General features: G+C 45.3%; 3 protein-coding genes and 10 non-coding genes across 13 annotated transcripts in view; all 13 read left to right on the top strand.

Moving 5' to 3' along the window:
• The window catches only part of LOC108183924 (uncharacterized), a 667,181-nt gene that overhangs the window by 115,987 nt on the left and 526,476 nt on the right, over positions 1-24,718 (top strand). The window lies entirely within an intron of this gene.
• Positions 1-24,718, top strand: part of LOC101887036 (uncharacterized) — a 491,406-nt gene that overhangs the window by 422,474 nt on the left and 44,214 nt on the right. The window lies entirely within an intron of this gene.
• LOC108179149 (uncharacterized) lies at positions 371-8,430 on the top strand. Its single transcript, XM_017355148.4, has 11 exons — positions 371-542; positions 1,033-1,119; positions 1,211-1,366; positions 2,943-3,074; positions 3,433-3,516; positions 4,018-4,508; positions 4,627-4,954; positions 5,072-5,873; positions 5,970-6,179; positions 6,644-7,041; positions 7,221-8,430. Exons 1-11 carry the CDS (start codon positions 399-401, stop codon positions 7,665-7,667), a joined length of 3,279 nt encoding a protein of 1,092 aa, XP_017210637.3. The 5' UTR covers positions 371-398; the 3' UTR covers positions 7,668-8,430.
• Positions 10,633-10,705, top strand: trnam-cau (transfer RNA methionine (anticodon CAU)). The gene has a single exon. It is a non-coding gene; the product is annotated as a tRNA-Met (tRNA).
• On the top strand, positions 11,982-12,052 carry trnag-ccc (transfer RNA glycine (anticodon CCC)). The gene has a single exon. It is a non-coding gene; the product is annotated as a tRNA-Gly (tRNA).
• On the top strand, positions 13,560-13,630 carry trnag-gcc (transfer RNA glycine (anticodon GCC)). The gene has a single exon. It is a non-coding gene; the product is annotated as a tRNA-Gly (tRNA).
• trnag-gcc (transfer RNA glycine (anticodon GCC)) lies at positions 16,104-16,174 on the top strand. Its single transcript has one exon. It is a non-coding gene; the product is annotated as a tRNA-Gly (tRNA).
• Positions 16,898-16,968, top strand: trnas-acu (transfer RNA serine (anticodon ACU)). Its single transcript has one exon. It is a non-coding gene; the product is annotated as a tRNA-Ser (tRNA).
• On the top strand, positions 18,807-18,877 carry trnag-gcc (transfer RNA glycine (anticodon GCC)). The gene has a single exon. It is a non-coding gene; the product is annotated as a tRNA-Gly (tRNA).
• On the top strand, positions 20,866-20,936 carry trnag-ccc (transfer RNA glycine (anticodon CCC)). Its single transcript has one exon. It is a non-coding gene; the product is annotated as a tRNA-Gly (tRNA).
• trnag-gcc (transfer RNA glycine (anticodon GCC)) lies at positions 21,502-21,572 on the top strand. Its single transcript has one exon. It is a non-coding gene; the product is annotated as a tRNA-Gly (tRNA).
• trnag-gcc (transfer RNA glycine (anticodon GCC)) lies at positions 21,661-21,731 on the top strand. Its single transcript has one exon. It is a non-coding gene; the product is annotated as a tRNA-Gly (tRNA).
• Positions 22,138-22,208, top strand: trnag-ccc (transfer RNA glycine (anticodon CCC)). The gene has a single exon. It is a non-coding gene; the product is annotated as a tRNA-Gly (tRNA).

The raw sequence follows: 24,718 nt of genomic DNA, 5'->3' as shown, positions 1-24,718 counted from the left end.
TTCTCAACATTTTCAACATTTGACCAATCAGAGTCGAGACAATGTTGAAGCCGCGGGGGAGGAACTGTTCCAAGAATCACCGCTAGGTGTGCAGTCAAACAGGTCAGTCAGATGTCAATCAATTTTCCGAACTGAGCCGAAGGTACACGAAGGAATGACGCGGTCCTCTGGAGGCGGGTCAGAGGTCAAAAAAGTTCATTGACCATCAGTGATATTCAACGAACAGCATCATTCGACAGAGCACAGCATCGTTTTGCTTACAGTAAAGGATTTTTTCCGATAGTGATTTCTTAAAAAAGGAAGGAAAAACTACACAATTGCACGAATTAATGTTTTAGTGTGTTGTATTTCAAATTTGGATACTTTAAATTTAAAACCGTTTAATTTATAGGAGAAAAATGTCTGGAAAATCTCATAAAGCCATGTCAGACGCTGACTGGATTTCACGTTTGAAAAAGTTTGCCAGCACAGGAGTTTGGCCATCAAATGAGGGAAACAGGCCAGCTCCTCGACAAAAAAAGTGGCATGAGATTTATCAAAGGGTTTGTATTTCGTTTACATGATATAAAGTTTGTTGAAATTTGCTTAACAGAGTAACGTTAACTTGTTAGGCTTCAGTACATTCAGTACAGTATCTGTGTAAAACATGTCATACTTGTTTTTAAATATTAAAGTGTTTTAAATTGCATGTATTTTGAGATTTACATCGAATAATTTAGTAAGTTTGACCGTTTATGAGAGAGATCTGAAAAGGTGGGGGAAGGGATTATGAGTACAGTATACAGCATGTGGTTTTAAGGCCTGAAATGTTCCTGTCCAGTTCCTTTTATTCTTCTTTTCGTTTTTGGAGATACAAACTGTACGATTACATATTAGACAAATATTAAACACATTCTAGAAACAGTGGTAAATTAATTTACAGAGCTATTGTGTGCTTTATTAAGGGAGTCATTGAGTAAAAATTCTTATTTAGTTATAAAAGTTTTTTGTATTGTGTAAAATTATTTAATATATCTTTCATGATTTTTTCAGATTGAGAAATGCCCATTGCAATCTCGTGGGCAGAGGACTTTGCTTGGAGGTGTGCTGAAATGCACATGTGGTTTTCACACTCAAAAGGTACATTTTTGAGTCAATATGTGTTTATTTTTATTTACTAGAATGCCTTTCCTTTTTCATGATTATATGTATTTTTGTGATTTATTTTCAGCAGAGTACTGCTTCTGCTGCTCCAGCACAAACGGTGCAACAACCTGCCCCTACTGTACCTGCTCAGGAGGTGATGGAGACGAGACAACTTGAGGCCCAGCCCCAGCCCCCGTCTACTCCATCAGTGGCATCAAAGATTTCACCGCAATTGTCAATGGTACATTTTTTTAAAAATCAAAAGAAATGACAATTTCAGTGTTTCAAGTGTTCAAGGTGTTCAAAGTTCAGTTCAAAGTTCAAACATAGGAGAGAAAAGAACAAAAAGCAATAAAAAAGTTGAGGTGTTGCTAGAGACCTGCTTCTTTTCACACCTCTTGTACAGCGGGGGGGTAGCAGACACTTGCTGATTGGTCGGTTTGAGTTTCTGTGATTGGATTAAATTACATGGTCAGGTCATGGTCAGGGTCACAGTTTTTAAAGCTACATTTTAACCTCTTGTCTTCAGATAATGATACATAATAAACACTAATAGTAAATACTTTGTTTTGATTTTAAGTGTAAGCTAAAATTTGTACTTTTTCTAAACAACGAGTCTGAGGTATTATCTTGAAAAAGTACTTATTTAAAAATATATATATATTTTTTTTTTTTGCTACCACAGGTATGATAATATTTTTTCTTCTGGGAGAAAGTCTTATTTGTTTTATTTCGAATACATTTTTCAAGGTCAATATTTGAGCCTCTTTAAGCTTTTTTTTTTGGCATAGTCTACAAAACAAACCATCGTTATACAATAACTTGCCTAATTACCCTAACCTGCCTATTTAACCTAATTTACCTAGTTAAACCTTCAAATGTCACTTTAAGTGGTATAAAAGTGTCTTGAAGAATATCTAGTCAAATATTATTTACTGTCATCAGGGCAAAGATAAAATAAAACAGTTCTTAGGAATGAGTTATTAAAACTTTGATGTTTAAAAAAATGTGCTGAACAAATCTTCTCTCCATTAAACAGAAATTGGTGGAAAAAAATTAAAAAGCGGGCTAATAAATCAGACTTCAACTGTATATAACACATAGTGTGATGTTGTAATATACAATGTATGTTTTTGTTGAAATGCATGATGTAATAATAGTACAATAATACTGTATATAACATAGTGCAATACTTTATTCCTTTGGTAGTAAAAAAATATTTGTTTGCATATTGCTCCTTGATCCAGAAAACTATCATTTTAATCAAAGCCTAATGTGTCACATTTATTTGCAATGAACCAGTTGTCTAATTAAATCTATTCTAACTTATATCTTATTTCTACCTGTAAAAGTAGCAGAGGGTGGTAGTAAAAAACAGCTTGAACTCAAAACACTGTAGAGAAATCAAACTGATTGTACAACTGACATATAGAAAGATAGTTTCTAATTGCTTGAAATGTAATGTGATATACACTAATGTTCAAAAAATTATTATTGTTAAAATATAAAAGCTTAATATTACTCATATTTTGCAAGAATTCTATTGTGTTTGATTTGCTCATAAAATAAGTAGATTTTATTTGATTTGAATTGTTTGAATAAATTATTCTTTATTTATTTAATTTGCCTATATTATTATTTCACATTATTCCAGTTTTTACTAAATATTTGATCAAATAAATGTAGCCTTGATAAACATAATTAAAACATTAAAAAATACATTCAGCAGATCGCAAACCTTTGAACAGTAGTGTACATTTTGCCATTGTGAACACAAGTGTTTTTAATGAAATGCTTTTTGTCTTGCCCTTTTTGAGTTCACCAAACCAAGATTTTCCGGATCCCACATTGCTGCAGCAAAGCCAAATCTTAGTGTGGCTAGAAGACCATCACAGGCTGATGTCCAGCCCAGTTCAGCAGTGTGTAGTGCTTCTACACCAAGCACGGCTGTAAGTATTGTCATAATCCACATAGCTTTCTGAGAGAATTTGGTATAAGCATTTGTTTTACGTAAATTCGTATTTTTATTAAGTACAGTCACCTTAAATCTCAATAAAACATCTCTGTAGTATTCTTTTAGTGCATAAAAACATATATATTAAAAATAAGCACCATTCTTTAAACTTTTTGTTCTGCATAGAAGCGCTGTGACAAAATTTTACAGTTTAGCAGCAATTGTTCATTTCCAATGTATTTTATACATTAATGTTCAAATAAAGTAATGGTTGCAAAAAGTTCTGATTAGTTAATGTTACTTATAGATTTATATTTACAAAATGCACTTTGTTATACTGCTTGTTTGTACAGACACAGGACCTTCAAGTTTCTGCCCCCGTCCTCACATCCACTGCGGCAGTGACCAGTTCCACAGAGCCGTCCGGCATTGTCTCGGTAAGTAATTTCATATTTTCTGTCCAAAAAAAGGTAATTTGGTTTGCATATTTGCTGCCCCAGCTGAATTCACACAAAGTGGTTTTAAGACCAGCCAATTAAATTGACTTGATGTTAATTAACTAAGCTTGATATATGTATAAATGCTAACAAAATAAAGAGGAAAAAATAAAGCAAAGAATCACAAAAATTACGCCTTCTGTTGTTGATATTTTATGTTCACAGTAGTAAAAGAAAAGAAAATGGATGGAAAAGAAGTAGAAAGGAAAAAGAGAAATAACTGTATTGGAAAATACTTTTGCTTCTTTAAAGAAAATGTTTATTGGTGAAATTCTATTAATGATTTTTGGAATTGAAAAACATAATAAGGTATTTAAAAACAATCACTTAAAATCAAAGGTATTTAGATTATAATCATGATATCATGTGAGGGTACTCACTCAAATATGTAAGGTGCATTTACATTACCAGACTAAAGGTTTTATCTATTTTCCTTCACAGACTGCACCTTCTGGGTCATTGTTGCAAGCTCCATCAGCTGTTCCACTTCCGCGCCTTTGGGCTGAAACCTTGCCACCAGAGGACCACAAGTGGATTGCCAGCAGGCTTTTTAAAATGGGGTCCAAAGGAAAGCCAGAGCTTCGAGACAACCTCCAGCTCTGGTATTACCCTCCACAGCCTGCACTTACATACAATCAGGCTCCAGCTCCAGACAGATTTTTCTGTCATTCACTTTTGCTGTGGATGCCATACAAGCTGTGGAGGGTCAAAGTCCTTTGCCCTAATCCTGCATGTGGACAGCATCAGCTGACAGGTGGAGGTCTGCACAAAAGGGCACGGCAGGTTCTGGACATCGACAGGATGTACAACATGGTTACAGAAACCCTCATCTGTACCAAGTGCAAAGCCTCGCATGTGTCCTGGAGTCAGACTGTCTTGCAGCAGCTGGATCTTGACCATCGCTCAGAGTTTCGGGTCATTCTCACACAGAAGTGAGTAATTGAACACCTTTATTCCTCGTGCAGTTGTTAACCTATCATCACACATATATGAAAATACTTTACAAATTATATTTATGTATGTTTATATTAATATTCTTCTGTTCCTAAGGTATGCCTGTGATATAAGAGTCATTCGCCTACTGCGTGAGCGTGGACTAGGCAACAGCCTCACTAGGGTCATCAAGCAACTGAAGGAAAACCACAGTGAAGAGTGGCACCAGCGTCTGGCCCGCTACACCACTCAGTGTGTGGATTTCCTCAGTGGACCTGGGGTGTTGCTGATTACCTTCCAGGAGCCCCCAGCACCTACAGTTGTGCCAAGCTGCAAGTGGCTCCTCACTGTCTACAGCCAGGACATCTTGACAAGGTTGAATGAAATGCATGCCAGGATAACATCAACCCATTGGTCCATCTTGAAGATGGATTCAACTAAAAAGGTTAGTGGATATTCATCAATTTATAATTTTTTTATTATATTCCAGCATTGGTAAAAACCCTTTGTGTAGTCTGCTTGATCTGACGATACACCATGGTTCTTCTCCTGTCTAATCTAGATCACAAAAAAGCTGGCCGGGACAGCAAGAGGAACAGGACTCTGGCTCACCTCTGTTGGCAATGAGTTTGGTCAGGTGCTGATAAGTGTGCTCACTGCCCAGGAAGGAGCAGGACTGGACAGGATGGTGGATGGGCTGGTCAGAAGATACCAGGAGGCTGGTGTGGATCCACCTGCTGTTTTGTATGTGGACTGTGGGTGCTGCACTGATGTGGGTGAGACCAAACTCAAAGCCAGGTTTAGAGGATGGCCGGAGTTGACTGTGAAATTGGACATCTGGCACTTTATGCGCAGGATTGCCGTGGGATGTACAACTGATGCTCATCAACTGTATCCCATCTTCATGTCACGGATCTCTGCGTGCATTTTTGAATGGGATGCGGCTGATGTTTCTTTGCTATGCCAAGCAAAGCGAGCACTGTTGATGTCCCAAGGTTGGCCTGCGTTGACAGATGCTGATGTCAACAAGCATCTCACCAGGGAGGAGCTGGCTCTCCATTGCCGGAGGAGGACCCGTGGGGAGGAGACTACCATCCTTCTACTTGAACAGCTTCTTACTGAGCTCATGAGCAACAAGGGCAATGACTCGCTGGGCGTTCCTCTTTTAGACAAGGAAAGGATGGGGCACATCTGGAGTGTCCAAAAAAAGCATATAAAATGCATTCAGGACCCCCCTGGTGTCGTGCTCTATACTGAAACGGGGAGCATAACCAAGGGAGGTGTTCTGCTACGGATCTACAGATGTGCCAGGGGCTCCACGTTTCTCGAGTCCTTTCATTTACACCTCAATCATTTCATCCCAGGTATGATTCTGCACAAACATTTTGTAAAAACGCATTAAATGTCTTTGTGTGTTTGTTTTTTAATTAAGTCCTAAACATTGTTTTTAATATTTACAGGGTACAGCACAAATAGTCTGAACTTTCAGATTTATTTGCTGGAGGGACTAAACAGGTGGAACCAGGACCGGGAGGCTGCTTCCTTGGCATCTGAACCATCAGCTTTACGCAGCTACACAAGAGAACTTGTTCACTGTGTAAACTGCAACTTTGAAAAGCTGTTTGGGAGAAAAGTGGTGCCCAACTTTTGTCCGCCTGCACGTTACACTGGTAAGAGATTTTGCTATTGTTAATAAACCTGCAATTTCTGTGTTCTCTCCATCTACTGAATCCAGTTTGATACAGTAGGTCAATGTTCATGAGCTTTGTGCTGTGAAATCTTTGCTTGTCTTTAAATATTTGTAAGAACAAATGTATTGTTTCATGACTATTTACTGAAGTAAAGCAAGATACAAAGTTATCATTACATTATTATTACATGTCATTATCAAACATAATGCTACAAGCTTTGAGGGAAATTTATTTGTACATTTCTCTGTCTTCGTTGTATTTCCATTGCATTTCATTAGATGTTTTGTCCAGAATATTTATTATGTTTTGGATCTCTGATTAAAATGTATGTTTTTGTTTGTTTCTTCCTTGACATTGAGCTTTTAAAACTACTTGCTACTTCAACACCCAATCAAACATGGCTCTTAAAATTTGTTTATTTATGTTTCATTTATTTTTTTCAGGTGAGCTCATTGGAGTGCAGTATCTGTTCCAGCAGACTGGTCAGGCACTGCAGAACATGAACCCAGACTGTGAGCAGACTGCTGAGCTCATTGAGGATCTCAATGTGGATGAGCGAGAAGAAGATGAGGGCTTCTGTGACATCAGTGAGGATCACACTATTGCTGATCCGGAGGCTGCTCTGTCACCATCCTCCTCCACATTGAGATCGGGTTCCTCCACTGCAGTCACCAGCAGTGTCGCTTCTTTGCCAGTCTCCACATGCCCTGCACTGGTCCCTGACCCACCTGCGCAGCCTGAAGAACCAATTTCACCTGTGCCCTTAGAGCCAGAAGAGGCTACGGAAGATGATGACGAAGACAATGATGATGACGACGATGATGATGGTGATGAAGAGACTGTAAGTCCCACTAATTTCTGTCTTTACAGTGATCTAGAATAATTTTAAAATAAAGTGTAAAGTCAAACACGCATCAGGTTTATTTCCGTAGTGCAGCTTCAACATGATAACAGAAACAATTATGGAATTATGCATTGAAAAATTTAATATGCTATTTTATTTTGTTGTGCTTTCATTAGGCTGTTGACTACCAAAATATTCCGGGCTTCCAGCATGTGGGCAGGCTGGCTGAATATCTGGTTGAGCTTCGGACCCACAAAAGCCTCAGCCTCACCAACCAGGAGGCCAACGAGATCATTGGTCTTTGGCAAAGCTTGCATGACCAAGACAAGAAGCGGGTGGTGTATGCAGCTCGACACCAGAAGCGACTGCTGAGTGGGCGATTTAAAACACCCAAGAAGCCCACTCACACCCCTGGCGTGGAGAGCACTACCAGATGTGTGCTGGGTGCAAGCAGTGCTCCTGCTCAGTGGCCTGACTGTTGCCGTCTTGTGGAGACCATCTTTATTAGGCTTTGTACCATCCACCCTAGTCCCAAGCGAAAAGGCAAGGGAACCCTTTCAAGATGGTCTCTGATCCTGCAAGACTACCGCAGGATTAGGCAACTCTGGGCAACAGCTTGGTAATGGGAGGTACATCCATGCAGCTGGTTGAGGTAAACCAGAATACCCTGATTCAGTGGTCTAACCCTAACAGACAGAAGAAGCAGGAGCTGTCTGTGCTGCTTCAGGGTATTCAGTTGCCTCAACCCCTCCCAGAAGCCCAGGAACCTCTCCCAGTTGCCAAAAGTCTTCGGACAGAGCCAGACCAACCAGGAGAGCAGCACCAGTATGTGTTGCCAGAGAGCACAGCAGGTCAGGCAAGGCAGAGGCAGACATCTGTTGGACGACCCCCACTCAGACCCAAGGCACCAGTACAGACCCAGGTCATATTTACACCACCAGCACCTGGAGCATCGCTGCAGATGGTACCCAACATATACATCCCAGCTACACCAGGGTACCAGGGTATGCCGATGTTTCAGGGTGTACCAATGTTCCAGGCTGTGCCAATGGTCCAGGGAATCCCTATGGCCCAGGGTATCCCGATGATGCAAGGAGTGCAGATGGCCCAGGGTATCCCAATGGTGCAGGGGATACCACTCAGACAGCCACCACTTCAGCCAACAATGTCCAGTACCAGCTCACAGCCTGCTGCATCACCGTCCATATCTGGAGCCATTCCCAAAAGACCGTACCGGAGAACTGTTCAAGCGAACACTTGTAAAAAGTGTGGGCAGTTCAAAACAAATGCCACAGGCCATAGCCAACTCAGGGGCAGGGTGTACTGCCCACAGACTGAAACTTTGACTAAAGAATAGTGGCTAGAGGAAATGAAAAGGACCAACCCAAAATAATGTGTTTGTTTGTTTGTGTATGTATATAGTGTAATAGTTCTTCAGTTTATTCAATTTCACTTGCTGTTAGTTTATATTTTTATTTCACATTTTCTTTAAATAGTGTATTTATTTTGTTGACATTTTATTTAACTTTTAAATTATTTATTTGTGTGTGTGTGTGTGTGTATAGTGTTTACAGTTTATAACCATAATAATTCAATTTATTCTATTTCACTTGTTTTTTTGCACATTTTACTTTTTAATAATTTATTTTGTTAACATTTTATTTAACTTATTTATTATTTATATATGTGTGTGTATTTATATAGTTTATAACCATAATAGTTCTACAGTTTATTCTATTTCACTTGTTGTTGGTTTCTATTTTATTGCGCATTTTATTTAAATAGTGTATTTATTTTGTTAACATTTTATTTAATTTATTATTTATATATGTGTGTGTGTGTGTGTGTGTGTGTGTGTGTGTGTGTGTGTGTGTAGTGTTTACAGTTTATAACCATAATAATTCAATTTATTCTATTTCACTTGTTTTTTTGCACATTTTACTTTTTAATAATTTATTTTGTTACCATTTTATTTAACTTATTTATTATTTATATGTGTGTATTTATATAGTTTATAACCATAATAGTTCTACATTTTATTCTATTTCACTTCTTGTTGGTTTCTATTTTATTGCGCATTTTATTTAAATAGTGTATTTATTTTGTATTCATTTTATTTAATTTATTATTTATATGTGTGTGTGTGTACAGAGTGTATAAAGTTTACAACCATAATAGTTCTTCAATTTATACTATTTCACTTGTTGGTTTCTATTTTATTTCACATTTTATAAAAATTATTTATTTTGTTAACATTTTATTTAACTGTTTTTTATTTATGTGTATGTCTATAGTTTATACAGTTTATAACCATAATAGTTCTTTAATTACCTTGTTTGATTCTGTTTTATTGCACTTTTTATTTAAATAGTTCATTTATTTTGTTGACATTTTATTTAACTTATTTATTATTTATATGTGTCTGTATGTATAAAGTGTATACAGGTTTCAACCATAAAAGTTAAATTTATTCTATTTCACTTATTGTTTTGGTTTCTAAATTTATTTAACATTTTATTTAATTTGTTAATTTTGTATTTATTCTGTTTATATTTAACATTTAATTTTTAAGATTTTTTATTCCATGTTCATTACTGTTTTGTTTACCATTGTTAAATAAATATTGGATTAATAAATGTCCTTGACTTTTAAGTCCACTTTGTGTCGGTTTCTGTTTGTATTTAACATTTTATTAACATTGTTTATTTATATTGTTAATACTGTATTATTAATAACTAATTTATTATTTTTACATTTTTTACTCTATATTCATTACTGTTCTGTTGACAATTGTTAGATAAATAATGCATATATAAATAACTGACTACTTGACTTTTAATTCCAAATACACTATGCACACTACACACACACACACACACACACACACACACACACACACACACACACACACACACACACTCACACACACACACACACACACACATGTATATATGTGTGTGTGTGTGTGTGTTCACTATATAATCTATGACATTTCTATAGATCATTTGTACATTAAAATACAGAACAATAATAACCATAAGCATAATGCTACAACAACTACTAAATAATTCCACATTCAAGTTGGTATGCTTAATTTTTCATGAAAGAATGTCAAAAAACACAAGAATAAAGTGCTTAGGCATATTTTATTTACCTTGGAGCATTACACATTCAAACAGTTAGTTTATTGAGTAATAATAATAATAAAGCGTCTTTAGCTGGATTCGAACCCCGGTCTTGGTGAGCACATGCAATAGAAATCAATGTAACTCAAATTGCGTTGTTTTAACACAGAACAGTATCACTATGTGTGACGTAAAGCAGGTGCAGGGAAGGCGTGTCCGGGAAGCTAAGAACTCACCCTTTCTTTTCTTCATTTTTCCCCCTCTTCTTCCCTTTCTTTCTTCCCACCTTTCTTCCCTTCTTGCCCTTCTTTGTTGGACGATTGTTCCCCAGCTTGAACACAGCGCTTTTGACCGCTCTGCCATCCTGACATGCTTGGCTGGTCTGAGCTGTCTCCTAGAAGACAGACCGCAGCACCGTGACATGGAAGCTGGTGTTTCACAGTTTGCCCAGATCCAGCAGTCTGCCTCATTGACGCAGTAGGCAGCGCGTCAGTCTCATAATCTGAAGGTCGTGAGTTCGAACCTCACATGGGGCAGCGTGCTAACTTTTGGCACATGGAAGCGCTTAGATGACTGGGTGGCATTTTTTATCCCCTTCCGTGTGGAACATGCTTCCCCAAAGCAAAAAACGCTACAGCTCCTCTGGAGGCCTGGCGGCGTGAAGTTCCAAGAACATTTCCTGAGTCTGAAGCAATGATGGTGAGATGCCTCCATTCCTATCACGTTGTCGCTTGACGTTCGGCGTGGATCTGTCAAATGTCATGAATTAACGTTGTGCGAGGATTTGACGAAAAGTCCTGCGAAACCCATTGCCTTAAAAATCAATGGCATCCCAGAACATTCCACTACATGGCATTACAAGACAGTTCTTTTGATCCCCTTTCGGTTCACTTGCATTAAAGCCTTCGTCCATTGTTTTTTTTTTTTCCATAGGTGCCAGTCTCTTAATCTGAAGGTCGTGAGTTCGAGCCTCACATGGGGCAGCGTGCTAACTTTTGGTACATGGAAGCGCTTAGATGACTGGGTGGCATTTGGTAGAATTCTCACCTGCCACGCGGGAGACCCTGGTCCGATTCCCGGCCAATGCAATTCCTGTTTTGTGTTACTACTCTTCCAGCTCTGGGTAACAGCCTTGCAGCAATCACACCCCACTAGGAGAGCAGTGTGAGCATATCACCATTGGTGGTTTAGTGGTAGAATTCTCGCCTGCCATGCGGGAGACCCTGGTCTGGCTCCTGGCCAATGCTAACCCTGTTTTGTGTTGCTACTCTTCAAGCTCTGGGTAACAGCCTTGCAGCAATCACACCCCACTAGGACAGAAGTATAAGCATATCAGCATTGGTGGTTCAGTGGTAGAATTCTCGCCTGCCAGGTGGGAGACCTGGGTCTGATTCCCGGCCAATGCAAATCCTGTTTTGTGTTGCTACTCTGCCAGCTCTGGGTAACAGCATTGCAGCAGTCACACCCCACTAGGGCAGCAATATAAGCATATCAGCATTGGTGGTTCAGTGGTAGAATTCTTGCCTGCCACGCGGTAGACTCGGGTCCGATTCCCGACCAATGCAACTCTTCTTTTGTGTTGCTACTCTTTCAGCTCTGGGTAACAGCCTTGCAGCAATCACACCCAACTAGGAGAGCAGTATGAGCCGATCAACATTGGTGGTTCACTGGTAGAACTCTCGCCTGCCACGCGGGAGACCCTGGTCCTGTTCCTGGCCAATACAAACCCTGTTTTGTGTTGCTACTCTTCCAGCTCTGGGTAACAGCCTTGCAGCAGTCACACCCCACTAGGGCAGTAATTTAAGCATATCAGCATTGGTGGTTCAGTGGTAGAATTCTCGCCTCCCACGCGGGAGACCCAGGTCCGATTCCTGGCCAATGCAACTCCTGTTTTGTGTTGCTACTTTTTCAGCTCTGGGTAACAGCCTTGCAGCAATCACACCCAACTAGGAGAGCAGTACGAGCAAATCAGCCTTAGTGGTTCACTGGTATAATTCTCGCTTGCCACGTAGGAGACCCTGACCTGGCTCCTGGCCAATGCAAACCCTGTTTTGTGTTGCTACTCTTCAAGCTCTGGGTAACAGCCTTGCAGCAATCACACCCCACTAGGACAGAAGTGTGAGCATATCAGCACTGGTGGTACAGTGGTAGAATTCTTGCCTGCCACGCGGGAGATCCGGGTCTGATTCCCGGCCAATGCAAATCCTGTTTTGTGTTGCTACTCTGCCAGCTTTGGGTAACAGCCTTGCAGCAGTCACACCCCACTAGGGCAGCAATATAAGCATATCAGCATTGGTGGTTCAGTGGTAGAATTCTTGCCTGCCACGCGGTAGACTCGGGTCCGATTCCCGGCCAATGCAACTCCTGTATTGTGTTGCTACTCTTTCAGCTCTGGGTAACAGCCTTGCAGCAATCACACCCAACTAGGAGAGCAGTATGAGCATATCAGCATTGGTGGTTCACTGGTAGAATTCTCACCTGCCACGTGGGAGACCCTGGTCTGGTTCCTGGCCAATGCAAACCCTGTTTTGTGTTGCTACTCTTCCAGCTCTGGGTAACAGCCTTGCAGCAATCACACCCCACTAGGACAATAGTATGAGCATATCAGTATTGGTGGTTCAGTGGTAGAATTCTCGCCTGCCACGCGGGATACTTGGGTCCGATTCCCGGCCAATGCAAATCCTGTTTTGTGCTGCTACTCTTCCAGCTCCGGGTAGCAGTCACACCCCACTAGGGCAGCAATATAAGCATATCAGCATTGGTGGTTCAGTGGTAGAATTCTCGCCTGCCACACGGGAAACCCGGGTCCGATTCCCGGCCAATGCAAATCCGGTTTTGTGTTGCTACTCTTCCAGCTCTGGGTAACAGCCTTGCAGCAGTCACACCCCACTAGGGCTGCAAAATAATTATATCAGCAATGGTGGTTCAGTGGTAGAATTCTCGCCTGCCACGCGGGAGACCCGGGTCGATTACCGGCCAATGCAACTCTTGTTTTGTGTTGCTACTCTTTCAGCTCTGGGTAACAGCCTTGCAGCAATCACACCCAACTAGGAGTGCAGTATAAGCATATCAGCATTGGTGGTTCACTGGTAGAATTCTCGCCTGCCACGCGGCAGACCCTGGTCCTGTTCCTGGCCAATGCAAACCCTGTTTTGTGTTGCTACTCTTCCAGCTCTGGGTAACAGCCTTGCCACAATCACACCCCACTAGGACAGTAGAATGAGCATATCAGCATTGTTGGTTCAGTGGTAGAATTCTCGCCTGCCACGCGGGAGACCCGGGTCCGATTCCCGGCCAATGCAAATCCTGTTTTATGTTGCTACTCTTCCAGCTCTGGGTAACAGCCTTGCAGCAGTCACACCCCACTAGGGCAGCAATATAAGCATATCGGCATTGGTGGTTCAGTGGTAGAATTCTCGCCTGCCACGCGGGAGACCTGGGTCCGATTCCCGGCCAATGCAAATCCTGTTTTGTGTTGCTACTCTTCCAGCTCTGGGTAACAGCCTTGCAGCAGTCACACCCCACTAGGGCAGCAATATAAGCATATCAGCATTGGTGGTTCAGTGGTAGAATTCTCGCCTGCCACGCGGGAGACCCGGGGCCGATTCCTGGCCAATCCAATTCCTGTTTTGTGTTGCTACTCTTTCAGCTCTGGGTAACAGCCTTGCAGCAAACACACCCAACTAGGAGAGCAGTACGAGCATATCAGCCTTAGTGGTTCACTGGTATAATTCTCGCCTGCAACGTGGGAGACCCTGGTCCGGCTCCTGGCAATTGCAAACCCTGTTTTGTGTTGCTACTCTTCAAGCTCTGGTTAACAGCCTTGCAGCAATCACACCCCACTAGGACAGAAGTATGAGCATATTAGCATTGGTGGATCAGTGGTAGTATTCTCGCCTGCCACGCGGGAGACCCGGGTCTGGTTCCCGGCCAATGCAAATCCTGTTTTGTGTTGCTACTCTTCCAGCTCTGGGTAACAGCCTTGCAGCAGTCACACCCCACTAAGGCAGCAATATAAGCTTATCAGCATTGGTGGTTCAGTGGTAGAATTCTCGCCTGCCATGCGGGAGACCTGGGTCTGATTCCCGGCCAATGCAACTCTTGCTTTGTGTTGCTACTCTTTCAGCTCTGGGTAACAGCCTTGCAGCAATCACACCCAACTAGGAGAGCATTATGAGCATATCAGCATTGGTGGTTCACTGGTAGAATTCTCGCCTGCCACGCGGGAGACCGTGGTCCTGTTCCTGGCCAATGCAAACCCTGTTTTGTGTTGCTACTCTTCCAGCTCTGGGTAACAGCCTTGCAGCAATCACACCCCACTAGGACAGTAGCATGAGCATATCAGCATTGGTGGTTCAGTGGTAGCATTCTCGCCTGCCACGCGGGAGACCCTAGTCCGCTTCCTGGCCAATGCAAACCCTGTTTTGTGTTGCTACTCTTCCAGCTCTGGGTAACAGCCTTGCAGCAATCACAACCCACTAGGACAGTAGTATGAGCATATCAGCATTGGTGGTTCAGTGGTAGAATTCTCGCCTGCCACGCGGGAGACCCTCGTCCGCTTCCTGGCCAATGCAATTCCTATTTTGTATTGCTACTCTTCCAGCTCTGGGTAACAGCCTTGCAGCAATCACACCCCACTAGGGCTGCAGCATTAGCATATCAGCACTGGTGGTTCACTGGTCGAATTTTTTCCTGCTATGAGGGAGACCTGGGTTCCATTCCCGGCTAATGCAATTGCTGTTTTGTGTGGCTCCTGTTACAACTCTGGTTGACGGATTTTTAGCACTCACATAACACAAAGGCAAAGAACAACTTGGGTTAGCGTTGGTGGTTCAGTGGTGGAATTCTCACCTGCCACGCTGGAGTCCCAGGTCCGATTCCCGCCCAATGCAATTCCTGTTTTGTGTTGCTACTCTTTCAGCTCTGGGTAACAGCCTTGCAGCAATCACACCTAACTATGACAGCATTATGAGCATATCAGCATTTGTGGTTCACTGGTAGAATTGTCGCCTGCCACGCGGGAGACCAGGCTCCGATTCCTGGCCAATGCAAATCCTGTTTTGTGTTGCTACTCTTCCAGCCCTGGGTAACAGCCTTGCAGCAATCACACCCCACTAGGACAGTAGTATGAGCATATCAGCATTGGTGGTTCAGTGGTAGAATTCTTGCCTGCCACACAGGAGACCCGGGTCCGATTACCGGCCAATGCAAATCCCGTTTTGTGTTGCTACTCTTCCAGCTCTGGGTAACAGCCTTGCAGCAATCACACCCCACTAGGACAGTAGTATGAGCATGTTAGCATTGGTGGATTAGTGGTAGAAATCTCGCCTCCCACTCAGGAGACCCGAGTCCGATTCCCGGCCAACGCAGTTCCTTTTTTGTGTTGCTTCTCTTCCAGCTCCAGGTAACAGACTTGCAGCAATCACAACCCACTAGGACAGCAGTATGAGCATAACAGCATTGATGGTTCAGTGGTAGAAATCTCGCCTCCCACGCGGCAGACCCTGGTCCTGTTCCTGGCCAATGCAAACCCTGTTTTGTGTTGCTACTCTTCCAGCTCTGGGTAACAGCCTTGCAGCAATCACACCCCACTAGGACAGCAGTATGAGCATATCAGCATTGGTGGTTCAGTGGTAGAGTTCTCGCCTGCTACGCGGAAGACCTGGGTCTGATTCCCGGCCAATGCAATTTCTCTTTTGTGTTGCTACTCTTCCAGCTCTGGGTAACAGCCTTGCAGCAATCACAACCCACTAGGACAGCAGTATGAGCATAACAGCATTGATGGTTCAGTGGTAGAAATCTCGCCTCCCACGCGGCAGACCCTGGTCCTGTTCCTGGCCAATGCAAACCCTGTTTTGTGTTGCTACTCTTCCAGCTCTGGGTAACAGCCTTGCAGCAATCACACCCCACTAGGACAGCAGTATGAGCATATAAGCATTGGTGGTTCAGTGGTAGAATTCTCGCCTGCCACGCGGGAGACCTGGGTCCGATTCCCGGCCAATGCAAATCCTGTTTTGTGTTGCTACTCTTCCAGCTCTGGGTAACAGCCTTGCAGCAGTCACACCCCACTAGGGCAGCAATATAGGCATATCATCATTGGTAGTTCAGTGGTAGAATTCTCACCTCCCACGCGGGAGACCCAGGTCCGATTCCTGGCCAATTCAACTCCTGTTTTGTGTTGCTACTCTTCCAGCTCTGGGTAACAGCCTTGCAGCAGTCACACCCCACTAGGGCAGCAATATAAGCATATCAGCATTGGTGGTTCAGTGGTTGAATTCTCGCCTACCAAGTGGGAGACCCGGGGCAGATTCCTGGCCAATCCAATTCCTGTTTGTGTTGCTAATCTTCCAGCTCTGGGTAACAGCCTTGCAGCAGTCACACCCCACTAGGGCTGCAAAATAAGCATATCAGCATTGGTAGTTCAATGGTGGAATTCTCGCCTGCCACGCGAGAGACCCGGGTCCGATTACCGGCCAATGCAAATCCTGTTTTGTGTTGCTACTCTTCCAGCTCTGGGTAACAGCCTTGCAGCAATCACACCCCACTAGGACAGTAGTATGAGCATGTTAGCATTGGTGGATTAGTGGTAGAAATCTCGCCTCCCACTCAGGAGACCCGGGTCCGATTCCCGGCCAACGCAGTTCCTTTTTTGTGTTGCTTCTCTTCCAGCTCCGGGTAACAGACTTGCAGCAATCACACCCCACTAGGACAGATGTTTGAGCATATCAGCATTGGTGGTTCAGTGGTAGAATTCTCGCCTACTACGCGGAAGACCTGGGTCTGATTCCCGGCCAATGCAGTTTCTCTTTTGTGTTGCTACTCTTCCAGCTCTGGGTAACAGCCTTGCAGCAATCACAACCCACTAGGACAGCAGTATGAGCATAACAGCATTGATGGTTCAGTGGTAGAATTCTCGCCTCCCACGCGGGAGACGCGGGTCCGATTCCTGGCCAATGCAATTCCTGTTTTGTGTTGCTAATCTTCCAGCTCTGGGTAACAGCCTTGCAGCAATCAAACCCCACTAGGACAGATGTATGAGTATATGAGTATTGGTGGTTCAGTGGTAGAGTTCTTGCCTGCCATGCGGGAGGCCCAGGTCCGATTCCCAGCCAATGAAAATCCTCTTTTGTGTTGCTACTCTTCCAGCTCTGGGTAACAGCCTTGCAGCAATCACACCCCACTAGGGCTGCAGTATTAGCATATCAGCATTGGTGGTTCACTGGTAGAATTCTTTCCTGCTATGAGGGAGATGTGGGTTCCATTCCCGGCTGATGCAGTTGCTGTTTTGTGTGGCTCCTGTTACAACTCTTGTTGACGGCCTTTTAGCACTCACATAACACAAAGGCAAACAACAACATGGGTCAGCATTGGTGGTTCAGTGGTAGAATTCTCTCTTGCCACGCTGGAGACCCTGGTCCGATTCCCGGCCAATGCAATTCCTGTATTGTGTTGCTACACTTTCAGCTCTGGGTAACAGCCTTACAGCAATCACACCCAACTAGGAAAGCAGTATGAACATATCAGCATTTGTGGTTCACTGGTAGAATCCTCGCCTGCCACGTGGGGAGACCCGGGTCCGATTCCTGGCCAATGAAAATCTGGTTTTGTCTCGCTTCTCTTCCAGCTCTGGGTAACAGCCTTGCAGCAATCAAAACCCACTAGGAGAGCAGTATAAGCATATCAGCATTGGTGTTTCAGTGGTAGAATTCTCGCCTCCCAAACGGGAGACCTGGGTCTGATTCCCGGCCAATGCAGTTCCTGTTTTGTGTAGTTAATCTTCCAGCTCCGGGTAACAGCCTTGCAGCAATCACACCCCACTAGGACAGATGTTTGAGCATATCAGCATTGGTGGTTCAGTGGTAGAATTCTCGCCTGCTATGCGGGAGACCCTGGTCCGCTTCCTGGCCAATGCAAACCCTGTTTTGTGCTGCTACTCTTCCAGCTCTGGGTAACAGCCTTGCAGCAATCACACCCAACTAGGACAGCGTTATGAGCATATCAGCATTGGTGGTTCACTGGTAGACTTGTCGCCTGCCACACGGGAGACCTGGGTCCGATTCCCGGCCAATGCAAATCCTGTTTTGTGTTGCTACTCTTCCAGCTCTGGGTAACAGCCTTGCAGCAGTCACACCCCACTAGGGCAGAAATATAAGCATATCAGCATTGTTGGTTCAGTGGTAGAATTCTCGTCTCCCACGCGGGAGACCCAGGTCCTATTCCTGGCCAATGCAACTCTTGTTTTGTGTTGCTACTCTTTCAGCTCTGGGTAACAGCCTTGCAGCAATCACACCCAACTAGGAGAGCAGTACGAGCATATCAGCATTGGTGGTTCACTGGTAGAATTCTTGCCTGCCATGCGGGAGACCCTGGTCCGGTTCCTGGCCAATGCAAACCCTGTTTTGTGTTGCTACTCTTCCAGCTCTGGGTAACAGCCTTGCCACAATCACACCCCACTAGGACAGTAGAATGAGCATATCAGCATTGTTGGTTCAGTGGTGGAATTCTCGCCTGCCACGCGGGAGACCCGGGTCCGATTCCCGGCCAATGCAAATCCTGTTTTGTGTTGCTACTCTTCCAGCTCTGGGTAACAGCCTTGCAGCAGTCACACCCCACTAGGGCAGTAAGATAAGCATATCAGCATTGGTGGTTCAGTGGTAGAATTCTCGCCTGCCACGCGGGAGACCTGGGTCCGATTCCCGGCCAATGCAAATCCTGTTTTGTGTTGCTACTCTTCCAGCTCTGGGTAACAGCCTTGTAGCAGTCACACCCCACTAGGGCAGCAATACAAGCATATCAGCATTGGTGGTTCAGTGGTAGAATTCTCGCCTGCCACGCGGGAGACCCGGGGCCGATTCCTGGCCAATCCAATTCCTGTTTTGTGTTGCTACTCTTTCAGCTCTGGGTAAGAGCCTTGCAGCAATCACACCCAACTAGGAGAGCAGTATGAGCATATCAGCATTAGTGGTTCACTGGTATAATTCTCGCCTGCAACGCGGGAGACCCTGGTCCGGCTCCTGGCAATTGCAAACCCTGTTTTGTGTTGCTACTCTTCAAGCTCTGGTTAACAGCCTTGCAGCAATCACACCCCACTAGGACAGAAGTATGAGTATATTAGCATTGGTGGATCAGTGGTAGTATTCTCGCCTGCCACGCGGGAGACCCGGGTCTGATTCCCAGCCAATGCAATTCCTGTTTTGTGTTGCTACTCTTCCAGCTCTGGGTAACAGCCTTGCAGCAGTCACACCCCACTAAGGCAGCAATGTAAGCATATCAGCATTGGTGGTTCAGTGGTAGAATTCTCGCCTGCCATGCGGGAGACCTGGGTCTGATTCCCGGCCAATGCAACTCTTGTTTTGTGTTGCTACTCTTTCAGCTCTGGGTAACAGCCTTGCAGCAATCACACCCAACTAGGAGAGCATTATGAGCATATCAGCATTGGTGGTTCACTGGTAGAATTCTCGCCTGCCGCGCGGGAGACCGTGGTCCTGTTCCTGGCCAATGCAAACCCTGTTTTGTGTTGCTACTCTTCCAGCTCTGGGTAACAGCCTTGCAGCAATCACACCCCACTAGGACAGAAGCATGAGCATATCAGCATTGGTGGTTCAGTGGTAGAATTCTCGCCTGCCACGCGGGAGACCTGGGTCCGATTCCCGGCCAATGAAAATCCTGTTTAGTGTTGCTACTCTTCCAGCTCTGGGTAACAGCCTTGCAGCAGTCACACCCCACTAGGGCAGCAATATCAGCATTGGTGGTTCAGTGGTAGAATTCTCGCCTCCGAAGTGGGAGACACGGAGCCGATTCCTGGCCAATCCAATTCCTTTTTTGTGTAGTTAATCTTCCAGCTCTGGGTAACAGCCTTACAGCAATCACACCCCACTAGGACAGATGCTTGAGCATATCAGCATTGGTGGTTCAGTGGTAGAATTCTCGCCTGCTACGCGGGAGATCCTTGTACGCTTCCTGGCCAATGCTAACCCTGTTTTGTATTGCTACTCTTCCAGCTCTGGGTAACAGCCTTGCAGCAATCACACCCCACTAGGACAGTAGTATGAGCATATTAGCATTGGTGGTTCAGTGGTAGAATTCTCGCCTACCACGTGGGAGACCTGCGTCCGATTCCCGGCCAATGCAACTCCTGTTTTGTGTTGCTACTCTTTCAGCTCAGGGTAACAGCCTTGCAGCAGTCACATCCCACTAGGGCAGCAACATTAACATATCAGCATTGGTGGTTCAGTTGTAGAATTCTCGCCTGCCACGCGGGAGACCCGGGTCCGATTCCCAGCCAATGCAATTCCTGTTTTGTGTTGCTACTCTTCCAGCTCTGGGTAACAGCCTTGCAGCAATCACACCCCGATAGGACAGCAGTATGAGCATATCAGCATTGGTGGTTTAGTGGTAGAATTCTCGCCTCCCACACAGGAGACCCGGGACCGATTCCCGGCCAACGCAGTTCCTTTTTTGTGTTGCTTCTCTTCCAGCTCTGGGTAACAACCTTGCAGCAATCACACCCAACTAGGACAGCTGTATGAGCATATCAGCATTGGTGGTTCACTGGTTAAATTCTCGCCTGCCACGCGGGAGACCCTCGTCCACTTCATGGCCAATGCAAACCCTGTTTTGTGTTGCTACTCTTCCAGCTCTGGGTAACAGCCTTGCAGCAATCACAACCCACTAGGACAGTAGTATGAGCATATCAGCATTGGTGGTTCAGTGGTAGAATTTTTGCCTCCCACGCAGGAGACCCGGGTCCGATTCCCAGCCAATGCAATTCCTATTTTGTATTGCTACTCTTCCAGCTCTGGGTAACAGCCTTGCAGCAATCACACCCCACTAGGGCTGCAGCATTAGCATATCAGCACTGGTGGTTCACTGGTCGAATTTTTTCCTGCTATGAGGGAGACCTGGGTTCCATTCCCGGCTAATGCAATTGCTGTTTTGTGTGGCTCCTGTTACAACTCTGGTTGACGGATTTTTAGCATTCACATAACACAAAGGCAAAGAACAACTTGGGTTAGCGTTGGTGGTTCAGTGGTGGAATTCTCACCTGCCACGCTAGAGACCCGGGTCCGATTCCCGCCCAATGCAATTCCTCTTTTGTGTTGCTACTCTTTCAGCTCTGGGTAACAGCCTTGCAGCAATCACACCTAACTAGGACAGCATTATGAGCATATCAGCATTTGTGGTTCACTGGTAGAATTGTCGCCTGCCACGCGGGAGACCAGGCTCCGATACCTGGCCAATGCAAATCCTGTTTTGTGTTGCTACTCTTCCAGCCCTGGGTAACAGCCTTGCAGCAATCACACCCCACTAGGACAGTAGTATGAGCATATCAGCATTGGTGGTTCAGTGGTAGAATTCTCGCCTGCCATGCGGGAGACCCGGGTCCGATTCCCGGCCAATGCAACTCCTGTTTTGTGTTGCTACTCTTTCAGCTCTGGGTAACAGCCTTGCAGCAGTCACACCCCACTAGGGCAGCAACATAAACACATCAGCATTGGTGGTTCAGTGGTAGAATTCTTGCCTGCCACGCGGGAGACCCGGGTCCGATTCCCGGCCAATGCAATTCCTGTTTTGTGTTGCTACTCTTCCAGCTCTGGGTAACAGCCTTGTAGCAATCACACCCCACTAGGACAGCAGTATGAGCATATGAGCATTGGTGGTTTAGTGGTAGAATTCTCGTCTCCCACACAGGAGACCCGGGACCGATTCCCGGCCAACGCAGTTTCTTTTTTGTGTTGCTTCTCTTCCAGCTCTGGGTAACAACCTTGCAGCAATCACACCCAACTAGGACAGCTGTATGAGCATATCAGCATTGGTGGTTCACTGGTTGAATTCTCGCCTGCCACGCGGGAGACCCTCGTCCGCTTCCTGGCCAATGCAAACCCTGTTTTGTGTTGCTACTCTTCCAGCTCTGGGTAACAGCCTTGCAGCAATCACAACCCACTAGGACAGTAGTATGAGCATATCAGCATTGGTGGTTCAGTGGTAGAATTCTTGCCTCCCACGCAGGAGACCCGGGTCCGATTCCCGGCCAATGCAATTCCTATTTTGTATTGCTACTCTTCCAGCTCTGGGTAACAGCCTTACAGCAATCACACCCCACTAGGGCTGCAGCATTAGCATATCAGCACTGGTGGTTCACTGGTCGAATTTTTTCCTGCTATGAGGGAGACCTGGGTTCCATTCCCGGCTAATGCAATTGCTGTTTTGTGTGGCTCCTGTTACAACTCTGGTTGACGAATTTTTAGCACTCACATAACACAAAGGCAAAGAACAGCTTGGGTTAGCGTTGGTGGTTCAGTGGTGGTACTCTCACCTGCCACGCTGGAGACCCGGGTCTGATTCCCGCCCAATGCAAATCCTGTTTTGTGTTGCTAATCTTTCAGCTCTGGGTAACAGCCTTGCAGCAATCACACCTAACTAGGACAGCATTATGAGCATATCAGCATTGGTGGTTCACTGGTAGAATTGTCGCCTGCCACGCGGGAGACCAGGCTCCGATTCCTGGCCAATGCAAATCCTGTTTTGTGTTGCTACTCTTCAAGCCCTGGGTAACAGCCTTGCAGCAATCACACCCCACTAGGACAGTAGTATGAGCCTATCAGCATTGGTGATTCAGTGGTAGTATTCTCACCTGCCACGCGGGAGACCCGGGTCCGATTCCCGGCCAATGCAAATCCTGTTTAGTGTTGCTTCTCTTCCAGCTCTGGGTAACAGCCTTGCAGCAGTCACACCCCACTAGGGCAGCAATATAAGCATATCAGCATTGGTGGTTCAGTGGTAGAATTCTCACCTCCCAAGCGGGAGACCCGGGGCCGATTCCTGGCCAATCCAATTCCTTTTTTGTGTAGTTAATCTTCCAGCTCCGGGTAACAGCCTTGCAGCAATCACACCCCACTAGGGCTGCAGCATTAGCATATAAGCACTGGTGGTTCACTGGTAGAATTTTTTCCTGCTATGAGGGAGACCTGGGTTCCATTCCCGGCTAATGCAATTGCTGTTTTGTGTGGCTCCTGTTACAACTCTGGTTGACAGATTTTTAGCACTCACATAACACAAAGGCAAAGAACAACTTGGGTTAGCGTTGGTGGTTCAGTGGTGGAATTCTCATCTGCCATGCTGGAGACCCGGGTCCGATTCTCGCCCAATGCAATTCCTGTTTTGTGTTGCTACTCTTTCAGCTCTGGGTAACAGCCTTGCAGCAATCACACCTAACTAGGACAGCATTATGAGCATATCAGCATTGGTGGTTCACTAGTAGAATTCTCGCCTGCCACGCGGGAGACCAGGCTCCGATTCCTGGCCCATGCAAATCATGTTTTGTGTTGCTACTCTTCCAGCCCTGGGTAACAGCCTTGCAGCAATCACAACCCACTAGAACAGCAGTATGAGCATATCAGCGTTGGTGGTTCAGTGGTAAAAATCCCGTTTGTGACGTGGGAGTTCCGTGTCCGTTTTCCGGCCAATGCAATTCCTGTTTTGTGTTGCTACTCTTCCAGCTCTGGGTAACAGCCTTGCAGCAATCACACCCCACTAGGGCAGCAACACAAGCATATCAGCATTGGTGGATTAGTGGTAGAATTCTCGCTTGCCACGCGGGACACCTGGAGTTCAATCCTGACTAATAAAGAAGTGGTTTTTTGTGGCTCCTGTTCCAGCTTTGGTTGATGTCCGTTTAGCACTCACACAAAGGCAAGGAACAAGGTAGGTCAGCATTGGTGGTCCACTGGTAAAATTCTCGCCTGTCTCACGGGAAATCCGGGTCTGATTTCCTGCCCATGCAATTCCTGTTTTGTGTTGCTACTCTTCCAGCTCTGGCTAACAGCCTTGCAGCAGTCACACCCCACTAGGGCAGCAATATAAGCAAATCAGCATTGGTGTTTCAGTGGTAAATTCTCGCCTCCCAAGCGGGAGACCCGGGGCCGATTCCTGGCCAATCCAATTCCTTTTTTGTGTAATCTTCCAGTTCCTGGTAACAGCCTTGCAGCAATCACACCCCACTAGGACAGATGTTTGAGCATATCAGCATTGGTGGTTCAGTGGTAGAATTCTCGCCTGCTACGCGGGAGACCCTGGTCTGCTTCCTGGCCAATGCTAACCCTATATTGTATTGCTACTCTTCCAGCTCTGGGTAACAGCCTTGCAGCAATCACACCCCACTAGGACAGTAGTATGAGCATATCAGCATTGGTGGTTCAGTAGTAGAATTCTCGCCTGCCACGCGGGAGACCCGGGTCCGATTCACGGCCAATGCAATTCCTGTTTTGTGTTGCTACTCTTCCAGCTCTGGGTAACAGCCTTGCAGCAATCACACCCCGATAGGACAGCAGTATGAGCATATCAGCATTGGTGGTTTAGTGGTAGAATTCTCGCCTCCCACACAGGAGACCCGGGACCGATTCCCGGCCAACGCAGTTCCTTTTTTGTGTTGCTTCTCTTCCAGCTCTGGGTAACAACCTTGCAGCAATCACACCCAACTAGGACAGCTGTATGAGCATATCAGGATTGGTGGTTCACTGGTTGAGTTCTCGCCTGCCACGCGGGAGACC

This window comes from Danio rerio, chromosome 4, assembly GCF_049306965.1.
Source record: "Danio rerio strain Tuebingen ecotype United States chromosome 4, GRCz12tu, whole genome shotgun sequence".
Lineage (NCBI taxonomy): Eukaryota > Metazoa > Chordata > Actinopteri > Cypriniformes > Danionidae > Danio > Danio rerio.
This window is presented reverse-complemented; position numbering and strand designations above follow the sequence as displayed.